This window comes from Asterias rubens, chromosome 3 (assembly GCF_902459465.1).
Source record: "Asterias rubens chromosome 3, eAstRub1.3, whole genome shotgun sequence".
NCBI classification, from domain to species: domain Eukaryota; kingdom Metazoa; phylum Echinodermata; class Asteroidea; order Forcipulatida; family Asteriidae; genus Asterias; species Asterias rubens.
In genome coordinates, this window is record NC_047064.1 from 12,815,394 (window position 1) to 12,833,170 (window position 17,777).

Sequence of the window (17,777 nt, forward strand, 5' to 3'; positions counted from 1 at the left end):
GACACTTAGCATGCTTCACAGCTAACCTTCGCTCATACTAATAAATTGTGCTTTGAGTACCATATGTATTGATTGCACTCATAGAGCTATATATATTGACTAGAGTGCTAACACACCGTTATACACGCACTAAGGTTTTGAAGCCATGTGGGCACATCCATGTTTATGTACAAACCAATACAAAAGCTTGAAATTTTGTATGGCAATTGTACGGCTATTTGCATGATCGTGTGTTTGTTCTTTGCTACATATGTGTCATCGAACCCCCCAAAAATGCAGCAAATGTGAACGCACAATCTGCTGATAAGCGTACAAACTGCGAGTGTCATGAGGCGAGTACACTTTTTTTTAAGGCAGCGCGGGGACAGACGCGAATGGGCAGTCGCGTACGTAAAGTGCACACGCCGAGTGTAAAAAAAATTACGCCAATGTGTGTTCTCTTAAAATTAAAATCGTTCCATATTCACGCACCACATCAAACATGTCTGCGCCCAGGGTGGCTTCAAAACGCAGAGCAAGTTAGCGCTCTTAGTCAATATATATACATTGTAGCTCTATGATTGCACTACACATTATTAGCGAGCGCATGTCAACAAAAGTACGGCTGTGAACACCAAACAAGATTGAGCCTACCAGTCTTAAACGTCTCCAGCTATGATTTTTCAGCTGTTCAACCCTTAAAAGACCATTCATTTATGTATAATCATCACCATTTGCCCCAATAGTCCAAATAGTGTTGGGGTTTTTTGCCACATTAGATTCTGGAAAAATGTCAGTAAAATTATGAAGAAACAGATTCTAAATAGCTTCGTTTTTGGGAAACATCGATAAATTTAAATTTGTCCTGATACATTTTCTTTGACCCTTCTGTTTAAAATGGTCAAATCGGTCTCTTAAGGGTTAAATACCATTACTGAAATGAATTGTGAATTATTTGAAAAAAAAACATCATGTGACAAGAGTCTTATGTGTGGTATTTTTGGATTTTGCTTGTCTTTGCCTTGTGAAATGAAACAGTCAAGTCCAGAAATCACCTCAATCATATTGTGTTAACAGTCAAAGACTCTCCATGGGAAATATGTAAACTTATATTAAGATTTAATCTTTATTTTTGCTTTAGTAATGAGGTAAGATCATTCAAACTTCACATATATGTATGATGTATGGTGGTAGAGAGTTGATCTCAGAGTACCTAAGTTAGTGTTTTTTTAAATAGAAAATTCATGTTAAACCTGCTACAAAATGCAATGTTATACCTTGGTAACAAATTGTGAATCAAGAACCAATCACGTGACGTGCAACAAAAGTGCTTGTTATACATGTACCTCTGTACAGATTGTGATATTTGATTGGTCGAGAACCAATCACGTGAGTGCAACAACTTCGCATGTATCATGGCTAAAAATTTGCGCTACGTGTAATGCACAGCGCGCCGGGTAACATGAAAAGTGATGTACACCGGTGTACATCTACTTGATCGTTCCCACCGTTGGTCGATTTCCAGAGCTGTACGAAACATGTGGGTTTGAGGGAACAGGTGAAGATTTGTTTCTTATTTGAGCTGTTCGTCTGACAACAGAACTTCGAGAAGAGGAATAATCATGTTACCAAGGTATAACAAAACAATTGTTGCATGCTGTGACTGGGGTCCATGGGTTTTGTACATCCTCGGTGGCAAATGGCACTCTTGGCTTCGCCTCCGGTGCCATTTTGCCCCTTGGGTGTACAAAACGCCATGGATCCCGTTACAGCGTGTAACAATTGTATACTGTACCATGGTTGCACAGCACCAGCAGGTAACATGAGTTTTGTTAACCGGTGTACATTAACTTGATCGTTCCCAGCATTGGTTGATTTCCAACGCTTATGGCCGCAGACTCGATGGAACATTGAAGAATTGTTTCGTATTTTAACAACTGTTTGTCTGCTTATTAAACTATGCATACATGTACTCGTCGTAAATAGTGTTTGATGATGACAAAAGAACTTTGATAAGAGGAATAATCATGTCACAAAGGTACAATGTAAAACAAAAAATTGTTGCACGATGTGACGGGTTCATGGGTTTTGTCACCCTTGTGGGCAATGGAACCCGAGGCTCCATTTGCCCCCTCGGGTGTACAAAACACCATGGGACACCGTCACAACGTTCAACACTTGTACACTGCAATAGTTGATTATGACATCATAGTATACACATGTACAGTACTTATGATTTCAAAGGTCATCCTTGAATTTGCATATGATGATTTCTGGATTATATTTTGGTATTGTTGAGATTGGGAGAATGCTAGTTGGCATTATTTTGGTTGACTACATGTATATAAGTCAAAAGTTGTGAATGTATGCGTCTTTAATTAATTTTTATTTTTTGGTGGGACTAAATTTGTAAATATCAGTGTAAATTGGCTATTGGCTGTAATTTTGGTATAGAATAAACAAAATGAGAAGTGTAAAGATATTAAATTTCCCTAGCAAATTAGCTGCAGCTACTAATGTAAAAGATCTCTGTGATATTGAGATTTGTTTTAAACTGTATTCCTTTTTAGCTCTTTAAAATAAAATTGAAATGATAAGGTGTTATTCAAATGTTACGTTTAAGACACTCATCCCCTATGGCAATCACAGTACAGTGAGCACTGCTGATCAAGCATTCCTAAGTAGTATGTTCTAAGGTCTCGGGAATGTTTTTTGTTTCATTTTCTGTATTAAAGGAAAGATAAAGACTTTTTAAAGTTATGGTGTTCTCTTTTCCTGAACTTAATCATGTGGTTGTAACAGAGATGCCAAGTCCAGAGGCCAGCTATGCGTGAGGATTTTCTAAGTTCACTACCACCACCCCCCCCCCCCGAAAAAAAACTGCAGTTTTAGAAGGCCTTTCGAAATCGCCACCAAACTTAAAAAAAAAAAAAAATCAGAATAATTAAACTCACATGAGAAAAACATGAGATGTTGATGGTTATATTGGAGGTACGATTGTGTCAGATTATTTCCTTCCCAAAAAAGACAAAAAAAATGACTAAAAATAATGTCCAAAATCCTCCGCTCACTTCTCCTGCCTGTTTGTGTCTTCGCTAGTGGAGCGTACTTAACGAATTTGCTAAACGAATTGGGAAAAACTTGTGCGCAATAAGCTGAACCTGATGGGAGAGCAAAAGCATGCGCAATCTTCAAATTTGCGCTCTGTTTGAATGGCAGCTCAAGTTGATGACTCTGATAAACTGCGTGCAAGCTGAAGATTGTGCAAACATTGTAGATTGCGTTTTTTGTACACACGAGCGCGATTTGGCAACGAATTGCGTTTATTTTTTATTTTTGTCCCGGTCTGGCCCCAATGCGTGAGAAAATGGTTGCTGTGCGTGTGAGCGTGAGACAGAGCCCAAATGCGTGAGTGTCACGCCTAATGCGTGAGACTTAGCAGGTCTGTTGTAAGGTGAAGCAAATATTGTGAGTTTAATTGGGTTTTTCTGTATGTTTTTTTAAATAAATCTTTTTAAATGTTATTTAAGTAATAAATCACAAGTAAATTGGGGTTGAACACATAAATTGTTTTGAACGTTATTTAGTGTTAGTATCCATTAATATGTAAAAATTATTAAATGTTAATTGAGGTAGAAATACGGTTATAAACTAGTTTGCAAGTGACATCTAAAGAAATTGGGGTTCAGGGTAGAGCCAGTGGGCCTATAAGGTCTTTTTGGGATAATGATCTGTATAAAATGTTTTGCTGTTATAATGTTATGTGTCAAATAAGTTGGCCAGGAATTTCATGTATAAAGTCAGAGTAGCCAGAGAAGTGCAGGTCATATTCTGAATTTCATGTATAAAGTCAGAGTAGCCAGAGAAGTGCAGGTCATATTCTGAATTTCATGTATAAAGTCTGAGTAGCCAGAGAAGTGCAGGTCATATTCTGAATTTCATGTATAAAGTCAGAGTAGCCAGAGAAGTGCAGGTCATATTATTGCACAATGACAATGTAATCAATTGAAGAAAAACAAATAAACCATTTAAACACACTGGTCTTGTATATCATTGTTCCATATGCAACAACACAATGTTAGTTAACTGTTACATAACTGCTGTTTAAATGTGGTAAACAAATCTAAGTAGACCCGTGGTTAAATAAAAATAAGCCTTCAATTCTGCAACCCATTAGACTGCTTATGAGAAAGTTGTGGATTTCTTTGACTGCTTAATTATGCAATGACTGCTCATTGGAATGACTTTTGAAATGTCTTTGACTTCCTTTTACTACCTCTGGACTACCTAATTCAGCAGTCAGTGTCACCTACAAGTTCCAATGACTACTTTTGGATTGCAAAACTGTCATATATGGTAAGAGCTGACTCCACCTGTATGTTGTGTCTTTAATTAATTAAACAACTCATGTCAGGACAATTTGTTCCTCATAGTTGCAAGGTTTATGGTTGTGAGTATGTTGGAGAAGTAAAAAATGTTGCCAGAGAGAACACACTATAATTAGCACCGTATCTATTACTCCACTACACCAGTGGTAGCAGTCTATTGCACAAATTGGTGATGGCATTGGTACAAGATTGTTGCACATTGTGTGTTTTGAACCATTTGAGTGTAGTTCTTTGGGGCCTTCCAATGGGGCACCTGCTTAAGTTGTGGAACTGGCTTCATCACTGGGCATGCTCAGTTTTGGGCTCGAATCCCACTTAAGTACCCGGTGGTCCTTTTTTCCACAGGACTTTGAAAACACAGTGCATACACATCAGTGTAAGGTAGAAAAAAATGTATTTACCCTATACCACTCATACTGGTTGAGGTACCAATGACTGCTAATGACTGTATTTTTACCTGTGCTCATTGAGCACTTTGAGGTCATGGATTCAAATTCAACCTGTAGCCTGTGGATTGGGTTCTGGGCCCCGCATGACTCGGGGAAAACACTCATGGTCATCATCACTCACTAGTGTAAGGTTGAAACTGTATTCATGGAAAACTACATGTAGTACTCATTTCCCATTTGTGACAGGCTCTACAAAAATTAGTTGCTTGTCGCACAACCCACTTTCAATTATACTACTCTCACACTTGGGCAAATATTCTTGCAAATTAGATATTTGAAATTCGCGATGAACTCGCCAAAACATTTTGAAAGTAAATATGTTCTCGGTCGTCCTTAAACCTCTCCTTACCATTACCTTACGCATAATACGCAAGCTTTACCAACAGTACCAATGGGTTACCGATGTTTATGAATTTGATGGCGATAAACTGTCTTCACATCATTCGCTGAAATTTAGGAAGCGCTTCATATTGCTGCTCTCACAGAGTGGCGAATGTTCTCGCGAAGATGAATATTTGAATTTCGCGTTGAATTCGTCCAAAATGGCGGTTGCATAGTGAATATTTTTATCTCGGTCTCACCTCTCGATCGTCCCTCTCCTTACCTGTTGCTAACAAATGTTGATTATGTATTAAACATTTCAAAGGATAATAGATGTTTTGTATGGTATGGTTTTGTATATTACACAGTGTGACAGTTACACATGTGGAAGTGTGTGGCCGAGCGGTTAATTAAGGAAACCAAATTCAAACTCTGGTGTTTCTGTTCAGCAGAGTGTTTGTTGGATTCCCAGTCATGTCCGTAAAGGCAGTGGACACTATTGGTAGTACTCAAAATAATTGTTAGCATAAAAACTTACTTGGTAAAAAGCAATAAGAGCTGTGGATAGTATAAAACATTGTGAAGTAACGTAATTTTCGATATAATTTCGAAACCTCAGAATTGAGATTTTGAGGTCTCGAAAGCATCTGAAAGCACACAACTTAGTGTGACAAGGGTGTTTTTTCTTTCATATTATCTCGCAACTTCGGTGACAAATTGAGCTAAAACTTTCACAGGTTTGTTATTTTATGCATATGTTGAGAGAGAAGACACCAAGAGAGAAGACTGGTCTTTGACTATTTCCAATAGTATCCAGTGTCTTTAAGCAAGACACTTATAACCATTGTCGGAGAAGGGGGTTCGCCCGGTGTTCCTGGTTAGATTAGCAGCATATTGCCAGATTGTTGGGTATCTTGGCCGAGGGAATAAGAGCATCAGTGGTTAAGTCATCGGGATTTGAACACACTTGTGTTCTTGAGCAAGATACTTAACCATAAGCTGTTACAATCTCAAAAATTCAAAATCACTCAAACTGTGCATATCACAGCAAGAAGAAGGCCCAACAATAATTATTTTGTGGACTGTACTGCATTATTTGTTTTACATTTAAATTATTTCAGATGAATTTAATTAGGGTCAAACAATGCTAAAAAAAAAGCCTAGATTACACCAGGGAGCATCTACGACCTAGCGGCTACAGACCCAACACGGTATTTGCTATGACTATCAATGTCCCCACTCCCCCCATCTTTCATATTGTTACACACATTTTTAGTGTTTATAATAAATCAACGTAAAGCGACAGTTAATAAAGATCAAGTATCAAACCTGTTTTTTTTTCTTTCTTGCTATACATCTTCTGATTGGGATTCAGGGCTTATTTTGTGTTTTTCCCACTCATCTGTGTTTTGGCAGATAATATTCTTTATATCCATTGCAAATTTAACATTAAAAATCAATGTGTTACCTCCCTGCTGCTAAAATAAAGGAAGCAAACTGCCTCTAGGTACCACGCAAGTCTTGTTCATCTGCTCTATAGTGCCAAAAATAATGGTTTTAAATTCTACCAAAGTAGTATGGATTTTTTTCCCCCGAGTAAGCAATTTTTAACACACATCATTGTCATGGGTAAGACACAAATAATGTTCTTTATTCCTAATGCAAGTCAGACTGCGATAAATTATTTTGTGGTTGGAACAACTCAGGGAGGAAACAAAACATTTCATGGCAACGAAAAGCAACAACAGTAACATGCAAGTTGAAATGTTTTATTTTATTTTGTTTCTTCCAAATAATATTATGTTTTATACATTGAAATTATATTTTGAAGGATCAAAAATGCCATTGTGAGGGAACCTGTTCAATTGTGTCTTTACCTGTCCCTTAAGTGCTCCACAGTGTGATTGGGTTCGTTCTTGTTTATTAGCAACTGCTGTATTTTATTTTTAAGAAGGATGATATTTTTCATTCTTAGTTTTTGCTTCAATTGCAATTTAAGTTGGTTGTTTTTGTTCAAAATTTACACTAATTCATAAATATATGTATGTCAATGATGTAGTGGTATTTAATTATGTCATATAGACTGCATTTTGTGCATTAGGATGAATCAGATAGATATACAGTGACCACTTAAACCTTTTGCCAGAGGCCTAGTAGAATTTCAATCAATAATTGGCCCAGTCCTCAGCCTCATGGGTCATGCATTCACAGCTAGGGTAAAAAAAATACAACGATAAAAGGCTCTTGGGTCAGTTGGCTTCACTCCGATTATGTATGTTAACATATAACAGTGGTTTACACTGTTAATCATTGGTGATATTTGTGTGGTTTGCAAGGTTTGATCGCAATGTAAATTAAAAGTTATTTCAAGGAAAAAAAGCCTGCTTCTGAAGCATGCTACTGTCCTTCAAAATATGCCTCACTGTATGAAAAGTAAATTTAAAGCCAAATAACACGGGGGCATGGTAATAATTGAAATTTAAAAAACAATTAAACAAGGAGATTGCAATTGGAATTGCAAGCCCGAGTTGCCACGAGTAAATTTATTAATAGCTCTTTCTATTATAATTATAGAGAAATAGGTAGAACCCACATCTGTCTCAAATTAGATCAAATATGAACGTTTCAGTTATTCTATCCCCAAAACGTGACATTTTGTGCTTCATTCGTTTTTGTTTATTCTTTCTTAAAGTTATTTGCAAAAAGATGTAAAACTATTAAAAATTGTATTTGGCAGAGGCCAATTAGAATTCTTGGACATCTGCTGTTGTTTAAAAACATCAACCCGCTATTTTAATTAGCCAGGAATATGCTAATTAACCATTCCATGCTTGAGCCCCCTCCTTTACCCATACTGCAAACCTTACCCTACCCACACCAACAAGTTTTCTTGAGAACAAATAACCGACATATCTGTCGTTGGTACAATGCTTGTTTCCAAACAATCAAAGATCCAACTGGGTATGCTTTTGTCCTGTTTCCTGGATTATGTCCGTGTTTGCCTTGTGTATGCCTCTGCTGTTGGACACCTTTCATTTTAAAAGTGTTGTTTCTTTTTGAAAACAAAAACCATGATGAGGTGTGTGGGGGAGTGAGAACTAGCTCAAAATCTCATCTACCTGGTGAGTGCAATGACAAAGGAAGTCACTCCATGCCTGCAAACCTAGTTACTCGGTAGGCCTAAAACCAAACTGCCCGTTTTCATTTCAGTAACTATTTCTTTCTTTCCCTAGTATTCCATTGTGGAACCAGTTAGAACACACTCCATAATTACCATAATGTTGTTTTAAAAATGTTTTCCCTGTTTGCGCACACATTCTTTGTTTGAAGATGCCAAACTTTATTTACCAATTCAACTACATGTTTTTTTTAATAAGCAAAAGAATAATAAAACCCGGATGATAACTTTAATAGGAATAATTTAGTGAGTGCGTGTTAAAATCATGAGTACCAAATTAGACCATGTGAACTTTGTTTACTACAAGTGTGACCTTGTGCGTTCTTTGGGTATTCTGACAGGCAAGATAATGCACTGGTCATATGGGAACATATGGGAAAGTTGACATTTTTAGTTAAAATGTCCACATAAATCCAAGTATTATGAAGTAAAAGCTAGACAAGTTTTGAGGTGTGTGACCCTTTCATATAAAGTTGATAGGATTTAGACAGTGCAATTTCCTTTAAATATATTATTATGTGTACAAATCGTGCCTGCAGGATTCCAGGCTCTGTGGCTTTGTAAACATGTGATGTCACAGGTCACATCGTCTATACACTAAACCTTTTGACCCCTTGCACGCACAACACACGCGGCGACTGTGCCACGCTCACCATGATGGCAGTAGGTTCACTAATCCTCCAATCAGATTCGCAGAATGGAGAGGTGATAAAAACCTATATTGCACAGCTAATATCACTACCTGCGTCTTGTGTGTTCTATGGTCACGCGGCAAGTTTGCTTGAAGATAAATACATTATCACACACATGCTCGTGGAAATACGGAAAATATAGCGCGTCTGGCATGCGTCCCATATCCAACTCACCCTTCGGCCTCATTGGATATGGGATGCAGAAGCGCTATATTTTTTCGCATTCCACTCGCGCTTGTGTGATAACTTATATTATCTTCCAGTACGCGCTAATCCACCAATCAGAAGCTCGAACTACTAGGGGGATAAAAACATATATGCTACGACCTCTGTTTTATATCCTACTTCCTCTGTTTTTATTACACAGTGCGTATTGTGAAATGTCATTTTGTCATGCTCCGTATACGGACAGTGCAAAAATTACATTCTAAACTTTGTGCGCGTGAACTAACGCTCTGAAGTTTTAAATTTTGTACGTTGCAAGTGAGACTGGAAGAAATTTGTTATGCTAAGCAAAACAAGCAATCGCTAGTATGACATGGTTTTTGGGCTGGTAACCTTGTTCTGATCAAAACATAAGTTATCACACAAGCGCGAGTGGAATACGGAAAAATATAGCGCTTCTGCGTCCCATATCCAACGAGGCCGAAGGCGAAGGTGGATATGGGACGCAGACGCGCTATATTTTTTAACGAATTTATCTTCCAGTTTCACGTACGTCAACGCGCAAAGTTTAAAATTTCAGGACGTTATTTTGCGACGAAGCGCACAAAGTTTAGAATTTAATTTTTGCACTGTCTGTATATGGTGCGTTACGCATTGACATTCACAATACTCACTGTGTAATAAAAACAGAGGAAGTAGTATATAAAACAGAGGAAGTAGTATATATGTTTTTATCCCCCTATAGTAGTTCGAGCATCTGATTGGTGGATTAGCGCGTACTGGAAGATAAAAAGTATTAATGATTATAGGAAAAAACAGCATCTAACCTTTTGTCAAGAAACTATTGAAGATTTAATAAATAATTTGAAGCAAAATTTGTAGATGTTTTTAGATCAATTTAAATAAATATAATGCATATTTGTATTACTATTTGCTGGGTTATTTTGTTGGATTGTAGGCCTATATCAAGTCTCTTGTAAGTCATTCTTTTTCTAAATGTGTGACGTTCAATTTATTAAAATTTTCTTTGGTAAATTTAATTTGATCACATAAATCTAAAATTTCTGGTTTGCTATAAAAAATTAAAAAACAACAATTTTTTTCAAACGAAAGCTATACTTTAAATCCAGTTTCTCATCACAACCACTCTCTGCGGGCTAGCTGATTACTGTCTAAATTCTCACTCCTTTTTATACGGCATTATTTATGCATAACGGTCTGCACATTTTCTATGATTGGCTAGGTTTGTTGTCTTAGCTGTACGCGTGCCGAGTTCACATAATATTATTCTACAGGGAGCTAGCTTGCTCAATGACTTGAGGTATACAGGCAGTACGCGGCGGCATCACCGATACTTGGGAGACTGTGCTCATTGAACCGTGTGTTTGACATCATATCGACCGGCTGTTCGCTGGCTACTCATAATAAACCAGCAGTCCATTGCTTGCCGTGTGTGTGCGTATCTCTCTGCCTCTCAACTGTCACAGTACGTACGCTCCTTCACTACACACTCGCATCTCATAACATTAACCCATTAAGTACACAGTCAAGCCTTCACTCTAGCTAGCTGACGGTACAATGACGATCATGGCAGCGACGCAAGTAAGCACCGGTCAGGAAACCATTCCCCATCAAATGCCGGCTCAACAACAGCAACAACAGCCACTAAAATCTTGCATGCCAAGTCCACCACAAACCATTCCAATGAAAGATCATGATGCCATCAAGCTTTTCGTTGGTCAGATTCCAAGGAATTTGGAAGAAAAAGAAATTCGGCCCATCTTCGAAGAGCACGGTCGTATTTATGAGCTAACAATTCTGAAGGATCGTTATACTGGCATGCACAAAGGTATGGTTTTAGCTAGTCATCAGCTGGCTACGTTTTCAGGATTGCATCTTTCATGATTTTTATTTGAATGTTATAATTATGTTGGGAGCTACATGCTGTCACCAACGTATTATTAATTACAAGAACACAATGTAATATAATTGCAACAACCAATTTCTTTACAGCGTAGTGAAAGTGGAATGTTTCGTTAATTTAAAACTATCTGTATCTCAATTTTGACTCAGGCTGTGCCTTTTTGACATATTGTGATCGTGAAAGCGCCATTCGTGCACAGACAGCACTACACGGACAGAAAACACTACCCGGGGTATGTAAATGCTTAAAATCTTGAATACATCATATCTTCGTAATAAACCAGTTCTCACCACATGAACAGAATTATATGGCCACGAGGGCTATAGCTTTGCCAAATTTCATTCATAATGCACGGTGCTTTGTTCCCTTTATCGTAGTCGCGTGCCATCGACTGGCTGGCATGTCATTGTTTGTGTTGTATTTTCTATTGTTTGAACTTTGTGTTAAAGCTTGAAAGTCGTTCATGGGTTCACCACTGACTCCCCGTACTGCTGGCTCACAGTCGGATAATTACTATACTACGCTTTCGTTTTATGTTAGCACCCTTGTGTTTTGATGTTTGATGTTCTAAGTATGGGTAGCTTGTGACAAGTTGTGCACTACATGTAAATAAAGTGTAAAAGATTAAAATGTACAAGATGTTTGTAAACTTGAGAGAATTTGTATTTTTCATTTTTGTGTTTGTTTTTTTATTTTTGGGAATTGCTGTGCCATTATTCTTTTCATTTCAACCACAAATGTGCACTTTGTCTTTGTCATTCTCTTAATAAAGAATACTAAGATTTGTTGTCTTTATAATTGAACAGTTTCAGTAGAGCAAGTGCAAGTATGCTTCTCTGATAAGTTTCTTCCTTCAGATTAACAAAAAAAAGTAGGAGTATGATGTTGGTTCAATTTTGTTACTCTGCTTTTTAATTGCTGCCAATGAGACAAGTTAAGTCTGAAATGCGTTATAAAAACTAACGTACATAAATCATTTTGTTTTATGGATCAGCCAGAAGTTACAATGATTGTTGAGATTAAATAGTTTTCATCAAGTCATTTTTTCTGAAAAAAAAACAACAACTAACTTATGAAATCAACTTTTTGCATTTCCCCATAGTCGAATATGTAGGCCTAATGTTTGAAAATGGTTGATTTTGTAAATTTTTTAAATTTTCGCACTTTTGAACAAGATTAAATTTACAAACTAGGATGAGATTTAAGTAACTATATACAGCCTTAGGTTTTTTGATTCCTAGAAAAGAAAAAAAAAGCTCTTCATGTACCAGCCTGTCCAGATTTCATCAAACAATGTGAACGTGGTCGGTATTTTGACTGGAAAGTCAATAAAGGGTTACCAAATTGCATCAATCATGCTGACGTTTTTTCAAAGGTTGTAAATGTATTTAAGTACCTGAATTCAGCCCATAGTGTTTCAAAATCTAAAGAATATGTAAACCAGTTGTTTAACAAATATTTAATTCACCCTCAAATGACCCCAAATTACCTTTTTTTCTTATCCATTTAACAAAAATCATTGACTATCTTCAGCTCAAAAATTGTTTCCAATATTATAAGCAGCCTGCATGTCATACACATGTTAAACATTTTTGGTGGATACAGATATATTTAAAAAACTAGTTAATCAGTTAAAAGCCATTATTATAATAATAATCTTTGTTTAAAAACCATGAGTTATAAGGGAAGGGACTGGCTTTCCCACAAGAAGATGGATACAAAGGACATATCACGGATGAGTAGAGGTGGAAAAAAGGGAATTAATTAGTGAATGAGGCACAAGCTAAAAGGGGGGTATTTTCTTAGTCTCGGCTTTTCCATTAAAAAACCCCCCCAAAAAACAATTCAAAATCATTGAAATTTTGTAATTTAATTCTTCTCTTTTGGTGAAGTTGCATGCCAGTGCCTGTATATTGTTGTTAAGGGGGTCTTTAATCCAATGTTTCTACCTTAGTTAGTCCTATTATAGAACTCTTCCTCTGTACACAGATACAGAGTCCTAACTATTTAGGCCCGTTTCTGGGGGCGGAAAATTTTCAAAGCTTCATAACTCAAATCTTACCTGCAACAAGCCACTAATTTCAACAGAATCACATTCTATGGCGGCATACATTTTTCTGCGGTGGGTTTTGGTCCTCATAATATTCCTTACAAATCCTTAATTTTCGTGAAATGATGCAACGTTAAAAATTCCTGTTTTGATCGTTTTCTCACAGTGTTGTCTGTTGCCGTGCGTACGCGTATACATTCGCGTGCAAGACGCATGAATTCTTGGCCAATATCTTGACTGCTTAGTTAACACGCAAACGCAACGGAATATTTGTGCGTCTTGCGTACACACAGCAGACTGTGAGACTACGAACAAAAATGAGAATTTCTTAATGTTGGGAGCTGCATTATTTCATGAAAATTACGGATTTGTGAAGAATATATGACAATCAAAACCCACCGCAGAAAAATATATGCTGCCATGGAGTGTGAATCTGTTGAAATTAGTGGCTTGTTGCAGGTAAGATTTGGGTTATGAAGCTGTGAAAATTTTCCGCCCCAGAAATGTACCCTGATGTCCAGGACGTCACTGTAGTACAATACGAAAGTGTAAGGCCGCCAGGGCTACCTTAGTATGCTATTTAAGAAGGAGTTATTTGTCTGGATGAATGGTTCTGGTAGTTTCAGCTTTGGTTCTGTTCAGGTTTATTAGGTAGTTGTAAATGGGACTCGTTTAGCTCAGGTACACATTTAACATTCTAATTAGCAACTTGAGGAGCTGTTATGCTTTTATGACATGAGTTAAATGACACCAGTCCTTGTATGCATTAATCAATAAATCAATGTTCACATCTGCCTTTAAAGACATTTTGGCTACATGGAACAAGGGATTGTCTTTTCTTTGTCCTAATGTATTTAAGACAGCAGATGGGATCTTGCCACAAAATACAGTGTTCTCTGCTTTGTGATAACTTTTAAATCCTTTTAAGTAGGCCTATGGAGCACAGTTTTTAGTTTAAGACATTGCTGTACTTTCTCCTGGTGATTACCTGTCATGATGTCAAAACATCTGATAGTGATAGTTTGCTACTAACAAAGCTTTATGTTTGCAGATTGTGGTTTATTTTTAATTTTTTAAATTTTTTATATTTTATTTTTTAAATTTTTTAATTTTATTATTATATAAATATATAGGGGTTTACTGAAACAGGCGTAACAATTAACCAGCACAGAATAAGTATATTATATTTATTGACCAAACAAACAGCGGACAAGCCGCCAATTACAGGAAAGGATAAAAAACAATTAGAAATATTCATATAGCCTATATAAAAACAATCTGATATGTACAAAATAAACAATTAACATAGAAACATCTTAGGAAAAAAATTAAAGCATACCATGTATAATTGAAACCAGAATTAAGTTCGTTGTTAAGAATGTTGCTGATTTTTCCCAGGGGAAACAAACAATGTAAATCAGATCAAAGTATGATGATCGGATCCTGTAATTGTAAAACAAAATATATCACAATGTACATTAGACAAAACAGCTGCAAAAATTCCCTGGATGTTTAATGCAAAATACCTGGAATACTTTCTAACCCTGGTGCTAAAGGCTTAATAAATCTCTGTATGTTTGATTTTAACCCTTATAACATTTATTAGTGATATGACACTGTAGACGAGTGCATGTGGACCATGACTATTTTGACAGTTTGAATTGCCTATTCAAGCTTGGTGAGGTAGCCCCAAAAACTTGGTCTTTGGATGGTCTTTGTTAGCCAGCTGTTAAAGCTGCCAAGTGATACAGCTTGCACAAAGACCTTGCACGTGCCATTGTTTACTCTGGCACAAGAGGTTGCCCTTTGTCCCCTCCTTTCTCTATGGCTCAAGCATGGAGGAAAAACCCAAGGTTCATAACCTTTTTTTTGTGACCTTATAGAAATGATCTTTCAACAGGCAAATGTAGTTTGACCCACTTAGACTCAAATATGACTGAGCCCACTAAGATCAGCACTTCAACCCTTTTTGAATAATGTTTGTTTTAAAGCAATTTAAAAGGACATGCATGTTTTCAACATTGGCAACTATAACAACATTCAGTTAACAGATTGGCACATAACAGGCGTGATATTTTAATAATCTGATTTCTTGTCTGTACCAACTCCAAACTTGGTTTGTGGATTGGCCTAGTATAGGGATCCCCCAGAAGCCTAATGTTGTTGGACCCCCATACAAGGTCATTATGGTTAAAACAGAAGAAATGTTGTCCAAGCTATAACTCCGTACAGGACTTGGACATGGTTTGAGGATCCCCCAGAAGCCTATTGTTTTTTGACCCCCTCAGTTAAATATTAAGCCCATTATGGCTAAAACACAAAAATGTTGCAGAGCAATTACTCCAAAAGGACTAGATGTATCAACTCTGTACTTGGTTTGTGGACTTGTCTTAAGATCCTGCAAAAGCCTTTTTGGACCCCCATGACGAATGTAAATGTCATTATGGCTAAAAGAAAAAGAGAGATTAGTCTCAGCGGGGCATTTGGGTTTTTATACCATGGAGTAAGGAAGAGAAGGAGCTCGAACGAAGGGACTTCAAAAGTCGAACCCTCAGTACCGCGGTCGTTTAACGACACCTCGTAATCACCCACATACCTTATACAGACAATGGGCGACCTGGCGTATGTGAGTTTGCGCATGCGCACTTGGTTCTTCACTCAGCTATTATGTCGTATGGTGCCCACCAAATCGAAAAACACAATTGAATACCAACCACCCTCGTGTGCTAATACCCAAATTTTGAACCACCGCTAGTGACCGGAGAGTCACAAAAAATGTAAAAATATGCCATGATGTTTCCGTAAAACACCCCAAACAGAAAAATGAAAACATGTATATTCACAATTCTTGTCTCCAATGATTCAAGTTTACACAAAGGCAACGGCGCAGTCTGGCGGTACCACACCTTCTGTACAAAGAGATCTAATCCTGCTCGTTAATCGGCCGTCCAGCTTGAGGTCTCCTATCTTTTTCCACTGGTCAGACAGGGGCATTGTCGGGGTATTCTTTTGTTACTCTGCGGTTTTGCGGGTCGTTCGAGCTCCTTCTCTTCCTTCCTCCATGGTTATACACACCATTCTTGTTTGTTGTCTGTCAGCAATAGTGGTGTATTAACTTAGACATATAGGGAGACCCTTCCTCCCCAAAAAGAGACAAGTATGTTGCCTTAAAAAAGAAACATTAAGAGTACACAACATGTGCAGTGGTAGCACACAAAACCTAACCTAACCTAATTAAAAGACGGTGCTAGTTTAAAAGCCAACGGAAATCAGACCAATTTTATGTGATGAAAGGGCCTAATGTATGCATCTGATTCTGAATGTTGAATAACAACAAAAAGCTTCATTCAACTTTAGCCAACAGAAAGATTGCAATAATTTTGTTGCTAGTACATGTACTGTAATTTTTAAGCTTGCAAGTGTCGCGGGATCAAAAAATGTCATGTCAAATTGGATTTGACTTAATAATGTGTGCTATCACTGTTGAGCTTTTTCTTTGGAAAATAATTATATTACAAACATTTTTTATATTTATAGTCAGCACTTAATACCAACACGCGTAAATGTGACGTAAACGTGTATAGAACCTCAACAATGAAATGTTGAGTCACAAGAATGTAAAGTATAAGAGGTTTTATGAACCAAGTACGTATACTATCTTTTTGATTGGTTGCAGACTTGGATTGGCAAGAGGTACGGTACTGTACACATGTACAATTTTTGATAAGACCTCCACCAAGGGAAAGAATGACCAAATATGGTAAACTCTCTCTTTACTGATATCAAATGGGTCAATACAAGGTCAACCTTCGGGAAATGCATTTAACAGTACACACACTCCTTGATTTAAACCTTTTTAAAATTATAGAGGAAAAAATGAAAACACTGTAGCAGTAAAGGTATACTGATAACAATTAACATACAACACGTTTGTGAAAAGGGCAATACCATGGTTACAGACCGATTTCCTTTTTCACCTTGGATGAAAACCTAAAGTTCAACTACACTATATTTGTAGGAGATTGCACACAGTGTTATCAAGAACTGAATGCACAGTGTATCAACTAGTTTAAGAGCATGGCAAGGATACATTTGCTTAAATGTTTTTTCCCCCTGAAATATTTTTATTGAAAGAAAAAATTTGATTCTGCACTTTAAACTCTTACATCTTTTGACCTGTTTAGAAGTTCACAATTATGCCTAATGAGCTTTTTTTAATATTACAATAAAATTAGTTGCAATCAGGTCAAGTACAAGAATTATTCAGAACTTAAAAGCAAACCATCTCAATGGGAATGAGATTGTTTTTATGTAGATGTACATATACAAGTAGACTTTCACTAGTTTTGTCAGTTCTGTGCATTGCATCCCTAAACGATGGAGCCATTGGCATGATGGAGTTGATAAAGCTGTGTACAGTATGCACTGCAGCCAGCTTGTCAAAAGGTTTTTTTTTTACTGAAAATATTCAGTATTCATAAGAGTGTGCAAGTCTCGCGTGTACTTGAACTTCCAGGACCATTGTGGTCCCAACTTTATGGAGTTTTGCGTTGGGGAGATTTTGTTTCGTCTATTATTTTAGTTTAACAAAATTGATGACCTTGAAAGAAATTACATTTTGTTGAAAATGT

General features: G+C 37.0%; 1 protein-coding gene across 5 annotated transcripts in view; it reads left to right on the forward strand.

Annotated features, from left to right (window-relative positions):
- Positions 1 to 10,490: 10,490 nt before the first annotated feature.
- LOC117287762 (CUGBP Elav-like family member 3-A) overlaps positions 10,491 to 17,777 on the forward strand; it is a 50,473-nt gene continuing 43,186 nt past the window's right edge. For 2 of the 5 annotated variants that reach the window (XM_033768271.1, XM_033768272.1), the window contains exons 1-2: positions 10,495 to 11,021; positions 11,246 to 11,328. In XM_033768271.1, coding sequence (XP_033624162.1) covers positions 10,751 to 11,021; positions 11,246 to 11,328 — 354 coding nt within the window. In that variant the 5' untranslated portion in view covers positions 10,495 to 10,750. Of the gene's footprint in view, positions 11,022 to 11,245; positions 11,329 to 17,777 lie in introns of all 5 variants that reach the window. The other 3 variants (XM_033768270.1, XM_033768269.1, XM_033768267.1) reach the window with 3 other exon arrangements.